The 11380-nt window shown below is 42.7% G+C and overlaps 1 protein-coding gene across 1 annotated transcript in view; it reads left to right on the top strand.

Moving 5' to 3' along the window:
• LOC131215466 (homeobox protein Hox-B3-like) overlaps positions 1 to 8601 on the top strand; it is an 11837-nt gene extending 3236 nt beyond the window's left edge. Inside the window, exons 2-5 of the mRNA XM_058209855.1 lie at positions 2215 to 2437; positions 2640 to 2736; positions 7808 to 7962; positions 8062 to 8601. Of these exons, the coding sequence (XP_058065838.1) occupies positions 2215 to 2437; positions 2640 to 2736; positions 7808 to 7962; positions 8062 to 8601 (1015 nt within the window). The remainder of the gene's footprint in view (positions 1 to 2214; positions 2438 to 2639; positions 2737 to 7807; positions 7963 to 8061) is intronic.
• Positions 8602 to 11380: the final 2779 nt, after the last annotated feature.

Below are 11380 nucleotides of genomic sequence, written 5' to 3'. Positions count from 1 at the left end.
CTTCTGTCTCCACTCTACTCGATCACGAGTCTATCACGAAAATGCGATACAAAAATTCCTCTTGATGCAAGAACCATGAATTGTTGCGTCACAAATTCAGTAGTTTTGGCAGGCAAATAGTGTTCGTTGTTGACAGTTTACCATTTGGAAGGAATTCACACCACGATAATCAAAACAATGTTTCTCGTTTGTTTTGGTCAGTATATATAAATTAAAATATTGCATTTAAGTTCATCTTCTTACATCGAATTTATTTGGTATTTTTTAAATTTATTTATTTGTACGAGGAATTATTTGTTTAGGAATTGTATATTTTATGAGAAAAACATTTTAAAATGTAATTTCTGTTAGTAACCTATTGTAGTCTAGAACTAGATCTGTGTAATAGTTCTGGGCCATGTTCACAGAAATTGCGAACCATAAATTGTATAAATCAGAACGATTCATTTATTCCAAGCACCCCATCATGTCCTCTATCACTCAAAAGCGAAAGCTCCGCTGCTCGAAGCGCCGTTTTCGGCCGAGTCCCAACAAATCATTGTGCAATAAACGATACATGCGCAATGTGATTGTGTTCAATGCCTGATTGCAACGCCCTGGCCGTTAGCGGCCACTGAGCCATAAGAACGGTTTTATGTACGTGCGTAGGCGTATATGTTCTGGGGCCAATACGGATCGCAACGGCAGCACATAAGATGGTTGTGTTCAGCTCGTTCCCGAAGAAGATGCGACTCGTATTTTTTGTTCTCCCCACTGTCTATATTTCACTTGCCAATCAACAATTGTTCGTTCAGTCCCCAGCGCTACGAGATCCACTACATACCATTGAATTGGGGGGGAATGTTATGCATCGATGGTAATTGAATCAATATATGCTTTCCACCGAAGGGGAAGCCTAAACCCTCGAGGAACGTGTAAGACGCCATTGGCTGAACACCAATCTGAGCTCGAGGTTTCGTTAATGTGTTTCGCTTTAAAATGTCTTCTATATATCATTCCAACAATGTGTGCTGAAAGCAAACAAACGAAACGATTTGTTTGCTAATCGCTGGGATGAGCTAGGAGAGAGTCACGAAACACTTTGAACGCAAATTTTCATCGCGTATTTAGATAAATCAGTGTCTTGCCGCAAACTCAATCTTGCACGTGGTATTTGTTTTGAAATGTATCACAAATATGGTGCCCTGTCTAAAACAGTAAAACCGATGGTTCAAAGAATGTTTTGATAAAGTAAATTATGGAATCCCTAGACATGATATGCGCATATAACCTTGCTCAAGAACCGCTAGATTTATTGTTTGCCGTTTTCAAACAATTGCGAATTGATAAAATTGGTAAGTTACAGTAAGTTTCCCAAAGTATTGCTGCCCTACGATAAAGAATTTTCTAATACGGCACTAACGATGTTAAAGAGATAAAACTAACCAAGTTCATTGCACGCGAAAGTAAGTGGACCAATAATCATTGTAATTGTAATAATCAGAACGAAATAGGCACCCCAATAGGGACCGCCTTACATTTTCATTTTTATCGAGTCTATGTGGCACAAATCAAATACCCCAATATGCAATGCCTTGGAAAAAAAGGTTCCACGATAGCGAGTTCACACGCGACCAAACCAAATGATAAAAACGAAACATTTGTTATCGATATGCGTTATCCGGTTGCTACTACCAGCTCGTGGTAGATGATGGCCCATGTAATGTTGTGTGTTATCTACTCTAATTGTGTCACCGATTGCGATGCCCAGATTTTATGATCAACCGCCGCTATTGGAACTGATTGGTGTATCAATTGAAGCTACAACGCATAGGAATGGCAAAAGGAAAAATAAGTGATCTGTTTGCTTCAGAAAATAAGCTTCCATGCATAAACGAGCTACAGTTGTCAGAGCGCTGCAGAATAACGGAAACGAACGGTTCTTAGCCTATCAACTCGATGGATTATTTAGTTTTTATTCAAGGTTGTAACAAAAATTATGAAACGGTAGACATCTTTGCGTACATTTCTTTAACAATTATAGGAAATTCATTTGCATGAATAGAGTAGTAGCTAAAAGCGGTAAGCGGCTTCGCTTCAATTCAATTCTTCGCGATTATCCAATCTAAACGCCCCCTCGGAAAGATAAAACCTTATTTAGAAAAGAAGAATATTCATTTAGCATACACGTACTCGTGCGTTGTTCAATAAATCTAACATTAGTCTATATTACAGGTCCGAATCTACCTTTTCGTCAGACTCATGTTCGTCCATCAACCCCGGCAGCGTGGAGCAGCAGGACATGGACGATTGCGTGATGAACCAAATGACAAAATCTTCCTCCCCCAGCCAGCATGATTATCTGCCCTTCTATAATCTTTGCCCTTCACAAGTAATCTTCACGTCGAACGCGACCACTTTCGACACCCATCCGGCCGTTTGTAACAAGAGCATACCGGTAGGTTACGTGCAATCTGCAGATCCACTGCTCAGCAAATCTGATCGGAGGATGTAGGAAATTGTGAGATTATTTATGCTAATGCATGCGAATCACACACGTGAAAATTATGCTAATCCAGGCGAACATATGTAGTGAAAACGGCAAGAGAAATGGTGAAGAAAGAACGCTATAAACTTCAAGATGCCCTCTGGTTTTGCAGGTCGACCCCGGGAATCGGTTCCACTTCATGCAGCTACCTCAGCTAGAGCTTCTCAGGCACCACAACATCTATTATCCCCGAATCACGGAGCTTACAGGTACGATAAGCTGAGAGTTCGGCTTACTTTCTTCGTCGTTATCTATATTTGTGCAGTGTACCAATAACATTTACATGCAAATGCTCCATTGTACGCAACATTTTGGCTTCTGTTTCCGCTACGTGAAGATTAGGGATTAAGGACTGAACCAAGAACCGTTTGCAGCACCACTTATACCGCTTTCCTTTTTCCCGATGGCTATCAGGATTTTTCAAACTACAGAACACTATAATAATACAGAAATAACTCACTTTAGTCGTTCTTGCCAAACACGCAATTGGCGAAGCAAATTTTGTACTCCACACATTTTCTGTACATTCGTTGAGTTTTGGATCTTAGAAAGTGGAAACTTCTGTTGTGTTCTGTAATCTTTTTCTTTAAATCGAACCACTGTCACTAGACATTTTTACAGTATGTATTTTCTCAACCTGAACCTTCTCACATCCTCACATTCGCGGTAAAGAGTAAGAGCCATTCTATTGTTTGTTTGGAAGCTCCAAATAGAATCCTCCCGAATCCATTAACTGTAATCTCGTAATGCAATCAGCGACGTTTGTAGCAAAGTGTCGGTTTGATATAATATTTTTTCCGTTTGCGAAGCCAGTTTGGACCATAACCCATCCCTCCGGTTGCCTGTTCGACGGTTGCCGGAGTTTGAATGATTGATTTCTGTGGCGAGCGCGCTGCTTGGGAGGGTGGCGGGGAAAGAAATCGAGTTATCTCCAAATTTGTTAGCATGATTCCAAACAACCCGCCTACGCAAACAGCACACCAGACTGCTAGCATTGATATTCGTCGTGACACCGATTTCAGCAACGTGGCACTGGGCAAAACGTGCGAAAACGGATTGTCGGACCGTGTTGGGGGTTTTCAAGAGGCAAGAAGGAAACCACAGCGGCTGATGGTGCCCACAATCAAACTGTGTTGGGTTGGTGCGAATCGTTTTTATTTCCCTCCATCTCTCCCTTGTGGCCATTGTTTTTTGGGCGTCTGTTTGGAGGTTCCAAGTCTGGGGATTCGTTGTCACTCGAACGTCACGTAATGTTGTGATTGCAAATTCGATGCTTCTTCATTGATATGCTCTCCGAGTCCCTATTCCCGACGACAAGTGAACTGTTCGTCGGATTGTTTGATATAAAAGAGAACATGATGCCGACGAGGTGTTCGAAGCCATAATATTTAATAATACTATTAAGTTCTGGTACTAGCAGACTTGCGGACACTTCTGATTAATTTTATCGCTAGCCTTTAAGTTGCATTAGAAACATTTCGTCGTTGTACTCGAACCATGCACCACGCCGTTCCGCGCACGTGTATGCACATCTGCGAAGAAATCCGTCGTTGAGCAACCGTCCACAAAACAACCACATGTTTGTATCGCTCTCCCGGCTCTCTGTAATTCATACTAATTGATTCAAATTAATCCCACCATGCAAACGGAACGGGCCTTTCGAATCAGGCGCCGATAGAGCTAAAACGGAAACTTTAACACTATTTCTTCGTGCGGCACCCCCCTAGGAGAGCTCTCCGCATCGCACAGGGTGACAGTTTGCGTGAAAATCCGCACCAAGTGGATTATCGTGCCGATCCCAAACAAACACCCTCTCTAATCAGCTCGCCCTAGGGGGTTGACCATACGGCGCCGCGATCTTTGTGGTGGTGGTACGGCCATCGAAAGCCGCCATATACTGTATGGTAATTCCTTCCCCGGTCTTCCTGCCGGCAACCGAACAAGGGGAGAGCGAAGTTCGTGAAACAGGGGAAAATCCGGCGTCCCGCGGCGAACAACTGAGCAAATGTGGTGGAAAACCTGTCGTCAAGCCGGCATCCCTGCGCTTCCTTTCGCGTCACCAGCCACCAGCAATCAGGCAGCTTAAACGACCACTCGTTCTTTTATGATTAGCCATTTAGCTTCGCTGGCACTCTGGCGAGCAGGCGTCCCTCGAGTCGACGATTGATAAGTTACGCGAAGGCGACATGAAGCATTATATCTAGGCGGCTACACGAAGCGTGAAAACTAGCGTGAAATTAATTTGTAACGTCAAAACGTTTACGCTTCGTGTGGCAGCAAAAATTTAAAAACGAAATGTCAAACGTGTTTACGTTCGTGTTTTTGGTCCAAGAAAATAGAAATTGAAGAGAAATTAATTGATTTCTGAATTTTTTTATCTGTTTTTTCCGATTTTGTTGCTATACCAGCAAATAAGAACTTAAATTATCCTCTGTTTGTAAGCAAAGCGTATGAAAAAAATAATTACGCTCGGGTTTACGCCTCGCGCGAGCCGTAAACGTTTTGACAGAGGCGCAGCAGTTTGGCATTAATCTGTAATGTCAAAAACATTACGGAACACCTCATGTAGCCCCCCAGTATGTGTTCCTTGCCCAAACACACATTCGAGTTCTGAATAGTAATTCTAATAATGGTAATATTTCTACAAGTTTAAATATTACAAAAAGTACGAACAAATCTGAAGTCTAAGCCACAATGTATGCCGCCTAATGTTGAGCGATTTCGAAGGCCGCCTCGGTGGACATGGGACAGAACTGGGAACTTATCGTTCAACACAGATTTGCAAGCCCACAGACCCCTCTAATTGTAAGTTCCATGCGCACAGCCTACCAAGAGGGACGAAGCCTCGCCGCCCGACCAGGACCACGGGAGACGCACCCGTAAGGCCATGGGCTGTGCCGGGTCCAAAGTAAATACTTTCGGTTTCAATAATTTGATTGCAGTTAACTAGGGTCACTAATCTTCCCTTTCGCCCAACAGTCCCGGGTGGTGCCGTGCGCGGCCGTGCGATCAAACCCGTCACCGTTGATTACACAAACAACCGAGCCTCACGCACTCGCGCTCCCTCGCGGCCATTATGGGTGCGCGAGAGCGGTGCCGGAAAGTGGTATCAGCGTGGCGTTTGACGCCCTTCCTATTAGGGACGATAGCAATCAAATTAAACAAATTAACTTTGTACAATGACATCTGTTCTATTTACTTTGCACGCTGATAGCGCTCCGTGCGCTGTACTTGCGCATCCGCAATCCGCTGTCCCGTTCCCGCCAGTCCCATTCTCACTTCGGGCGCTGCTCCGCTTAACGCCCCGTGCCATCTTCGGTTCGGTGTGTGATTTATGTCGTTTTTCTCATCCGGACCGTGTGGTGTGCGGGGTCCCGGGCCCGGCCACTCTGCGGCTCATCGGTCGCTTCCATCTGCCATCAAATGCCACCACCTAGCTCTGCGCTGCGCTGCCCTTGCCGTTCCGGCTGGCGACGGCAAGTTCAAAAATTGCTCGCATATGTGCTAACAGACAAATTACTGATCATCTGATTAGGTACTAATTGAATTATATTCATGGGCTTCGTGCGCAGGGTGGCGAATGATGTTGCCATCATCGGCAAGGGCGGACTGGTGGACTCGCTTCCCTTTACCGTGCCCCTCTCTCTCCCTCTTTCTCTCCCTCTCTCTCTCTCTCTGGCTTCGTCCTTTCGCCTTACTGCAAATTGTCTGAGCCAATTAACAGCGGGGGCTAAGTGTTTACAATCAATTTGATAATTTGATAAATAAAACGGTTCGGGAGCCAAAGTGTACCCACGGGAACAGGTAGACGAGGGTCTGCTCAGACAAGGGAGAGAAGGGCTGCGGTGTGCACGTAGGTTGCGCATTTTATGCGACGATGATGCACTCACTCTGCGTCAAGTGTTTACTGCAAATCGAATGCCCTTTAGATGGAAGATATAGCTCGCAGCTTCCGGGGGTGTCAATGATATTCATAATTTTTATATGAGTAAGCTTTTGTTGTTGTTGGTTTCATATAATTGAATTCATATTTGAAACATGTTTCAAATATGCAAAAGTCATATATTCACACAATAATGGAATACAGGTAAAGCAATCATTTATCATAGTAGGAGTTTTGCAGGCAACATTTTCGCAGTAATTTTTATGAAACAAACATGGTTTAAGTTGTAGTTCTGAAACGAAGCAGACGCCAAGGAATAGTTGCGTGGTAAAATTGATGTGTTGAACAGTATATCCCAAATTGTAAAACTAATATCAGCGGCACGAGTGAGTGGACAATTTTCATTATACAACTATACGCTATTAATCCACTGTTTTTCTAGCATAGTATATAAACATCCTAACTTTAAACGACGTTTTACTACTACAGTTGGCTGTTTGGCTTATACTACTTGATTGAAACAAGCACATTTGCTTCCTCAAAGAAAGCAATCGATTGTCGTACTTTTTGCCCGCTGAAACAAGATGAAAAAGATGACAGACTGCATCCAAAAGCAATTGCGTTGAACTGCAGCACACAGCAACTTCCCGCATCGGCTTTTTGAGTTCATGCGAAGCTGGATCCGGTTCCGGAATCGTTCATTCGGCGTTCATTTAAGCGCACCCTTTCTGGGTGGGTGTGTCCAAGAGATTTCGATGGCGCAAACGCCGGAATGGTAGCTTCAAACAGCACACGGGTGATGTGTTGTTCCTCGGTTTATGTATTCCGCACCAGCTGCCGTTTCTTAATTACACTTTTGGGTGATGAAAATGATTGTAGTTTGGCGTGCAGTGAAGCAATCATGTCGCTTAATGCTTTTCGATTTCGTTCCTGGTGACCACACAAAATGACGGAACGGTGTTCACGTATTCCCCTAGCAAAAGTAGATTACCACTTAGCGACTTAGCAAACGTGAACGTTAATTAACAATAAGCAAAATGTATATGCAACTGTAAAGCAACTAGAATGCAACTTGTTTATACTTTGAGTAACATGTAAATGAACATAAAATCTGTTGGAAACATCTCTATGTTGGAAAACTTTCCATTTTCCATCAATGGAATCAATGGGAAAAACGGATGATTGACGCAACAAAAGATTTTGCAATAAGCACTGCCTGTACTTGTACTTCGTAGCATTTTCAATACTCGAATAAAGCTACAGCAACGCTGGTAACAGCTAAACAAACAAAATTAATGATGAAGCATTGCAAAATAAAAAGAAATGTACCATAAGCCTCTTCCGTACGGTCTGTTGCTGTTTATATTTATTTATCGAATCTCACTGAATTTTGATAGGCCAAAACTCGGTATACGGAAAGGCACGACGGCCGCGGACGGCGTTCACTTCGCAGCAGCTGTTGGAGCTGGAAAAGCAGTTTAAAGTTAGCAAATATTTATCCAGACCGAAGCGGTACGAAGTGGCCAACAATCTACTTCTCTCTGAAACGCAGGTAAGCACTGGCTCGTTAATTTGGCATTCCACTAAACGCAGTAGTTGTAAGCGCCCTTTGCCCAATTCTACTCTCTACTGTTCAATCTTTTCGACAAAGGTTAAAATTTGGTTTCAAAACCGACGAATGAAGTGGAAACGGTCGAGGAAGATTAACGAATCCAAAAAATACAATACCAGCAACGCCAACAACGGAAATGGCACGAACAGTAGCAGCAACAGCAGTACCACCAGTGGAAGTAGCAACGTGACTAACCAAAGCAATGGAACCAGTGGCTCAAGCAACGTTAATGCCAACGGTCAACAGAATGGGTCGCCCGGATCTTCGTCCGGTCCGCTGGTGCTGGGGAGCGTAAACAAATCGATCGAATCCGATAACCGTCCCCAAAGTCGGTCCGGAAGTCGAGAGCGACGTGGCAGCACACCGAGTAAATTATCCTGCGCCCTGGATCATCCGAAGGATAAACGGGAGGGCAGTGGTTCCAAGCCACACCAAGCGACCGCTCTCTTTGTCAATCAACAGCTTCAACCGGTTACCGGGGCCGGTGGCTTGCCCACTTCCGGAAGTGACATCGTCGGCCCGGGATTATTCGCTTGCGATGCATCGAATAGTTTAAGTTTTCGGCCTTACGTAACGTAGACGTGCATGAAAGGAGCAGCTTAAACCCTATTGATCTTTTAGGCGACGACGACAGCGGCTAAAGACTGTGAGAGTGGTAGGCCACAATAGCGATACTACCATGATATGAAATAACTTGTGGAATGATAAATAAATACCAGTTCCTTGGTAAACTACGTTGACTGTGGTCGTTTTGCCCACAAAAGTGTTTTGCTTGATCCGAAATTTCAAACAAGATGGAAATATTGTGAAGGTTTACGATGGGCAAAAACAAATCATTTAATAACAATTAACAATTTAAAAAAAAGAAAGTTTGATGGTTGAAGAAAATAAGAAAGAAAAGAAAGAAAATCACATTAATATTGTTTTCACGGTATGTAACACATGCACTGAAAAGTCCCGGGCCTAAAGGGGCGAACGCGGTTGGATTTACTCATCAACGTAATCTCCTTCAAGAGCCACACAATTATTTCAGCGCTGCTCTAACATTACCAATTATGAAGAACGATTTATCTGTTTACTCAAAATAGGACTCAGTTTCTGCCATAAATTCTTCATTCCAGCGAAATCTCTTACTGATAAGTAATTTTTGTTGCGAATATCGAGTAGTCACTGAGAGACAATTCTGGCGAATACATCGACCGGAGTGACTCTCGAAGTCATATTGCAATAGAAGAGACAAAAAATTATATTTCGAACACCCTCAGTTTCAAGAATTTCGTACTAGGTTTTTTGTGTTGTATTTCAATTTGTAGTTCTTAGTCACAAAACGGTACATCATTTTTTTAAATCACGAAAATGTGTTCACTATAAACACGTAACAAAAGTTAAAACATAATTTTACAAAGGTAGGTAAGTAAACAACCGTAAGTAAAATCACGTGGAATCAAATTTGAAGCATGTTAGAAAGTGGTTATCGTTACGGAAGACCAAAGTTGAACTGGTATCTCTGAATGGATTAAAAGTGACACATTCCACGCACATTTTGCAAATACTGATAGAGTGCTAACGGTTGAACGCTTTTGCGTTTGATAGGCAAATCTTGTGCTTTTGATAAGGGAATCATGAGTCATCGATTTGGTAGCTCATGCAAGATGCTGCATTACAGCCGGTGATTGATAATAGCTATCAAATCTTGAAACGGAAGTTTTTCTTAAATTAGAATGGATGTTGCAAGCGACGTTTAGTAATAATCTGATGATTACCTCAATTAACTTTGTTACAGATTTTCAAACCAAGATTCAAAAAAATAGTTAGGAATCACTATTAGGTATAAGGTATAGGTAGGTTTGCTTGCGACTTCGCAATCGAACGCATTATTTTTGTGTCGTCTCGTTCGTCTCAAAGCCGAGTCCCTTCTATCTCGTTGTATTTTCTATTAGTTTTAGCTTTTTTTGTTGTTTCGTTTTTGTTCATTTGCCCACATACACTGTACATTTAAACTGCAATATAAGATTGTTGTCAGCCTTTTGTTGCGCGCATCGTAAAACTCAAAAAGGCCGATACTAAGTTTATAGTTCAATTAGCATTGAACAATTTGGTATTGTTGCTCAACAATCCACATATCATGTGGCTCGTCCGTAGTTCATTGAAACTACAAAAACTTGTGCTTAAATAAATAAATAACAATTTAAAAAAACCATAACTAATTTCTGGCTAACGGTCTCATGGTTAATTCAACGTCCACAATACAAACTGACAGCATTGCTGTCAGTTGTTTTATGGGATGCGAAACGTCAAACGCTGTTTAAATTTTGAAACATGATTAATCACACATGCTACATGCTAATTTCAAAACCATTTTATTGAAGGAGCCAGATTTATAATCTATGTGAGAAATGTCCAAAATTTAAGAAGAAATAATGTTCACATTAATCTGTACCAATGAAGGTTCCGGTTTTCCAGGATTACCCGGCTGAGGTTGTGAGGCTTTGCGGGGCGGGCCACGTGGTCTACCGACCGCTGATTGAGCCGACGGACGCGATGGTTGGAATTTAGAGTCTTCCCCAAAAAGACCTTCTTTGGAATCCTTTTCGTGAGAACGAGGCCTCGCGACGTCAGGATACTTTTTATCTTCTCTTTCATTAGTAGAATGAGAACCATGGTTGGGTCTGCGTTTCTCGTGGTGGTGCGGTGTGTCCTTTTTTCGTTCGCCTTGTCCTTGCACAGGCTTCTGAGGTTTCTCGATGTCTTTTCCATCTTTCAGCTGATCTTCGTTAGGACGTTTTCCATCTGAAGCATTTCCTCTTTCTTTATCTTTTGTTACCGGTGCTGCACGATCCTCGGAAGCTTCACGAGGTTTATCGGAAGATGGCTTTCGATCATCCTCGAGAATTTCCGGATTACGTTTGTTCGCGATATCATCTGGTTTCTGATTTTCATCAAACAGTTCAGTGGACGCTGGTTTCTCCAGCGGAACTAACACATCCGCTTCACGATCGTCAGTTGATCGACGTTGCTCGATAGTTTGATCATAAAGCTCTTTTGGGAAACTTACAAACGGTGGGTAAAGTATGCGTGGAAACTCTCTGCGTTGAGCTTCAAAGTACGGAGCCAGATTCACTTCCGGGACTTGGTTGTAATTGTAGAGTTGATTGAATTCGTATGGTAGCTGGACTCCTTTGGGCGGAAGATATTCAACAGGAGATTCATTTTGATCGCGCAAACTGTTGTGTGGCTTGGCCAGAGTAGCAGCAAACAACGCCAATAATACGACAAACGTTGCTTTTCCCATTGCCTGTAACTGATTCAAACTCAAAACAAGAACTGATGGTGACTGAGTGGAAACTGGCCGTTTTTA

This window comes from Anopheles bellator, chromosome 1, assembly GCF_943735745.2.
Source record: "Anopheles bellator chromosome 1, idAnoBellAS_SP24_06.2, whole genome shotgun sequence".
NCBI lineage: Eukaryota > Metazoa > Arthropoda > Insecta > Diptera > Culicidae > Anopheles > Anopheles bellator.
This window is presented reverse-complemented; position numbering and strand designations above follow the sequence as displayed.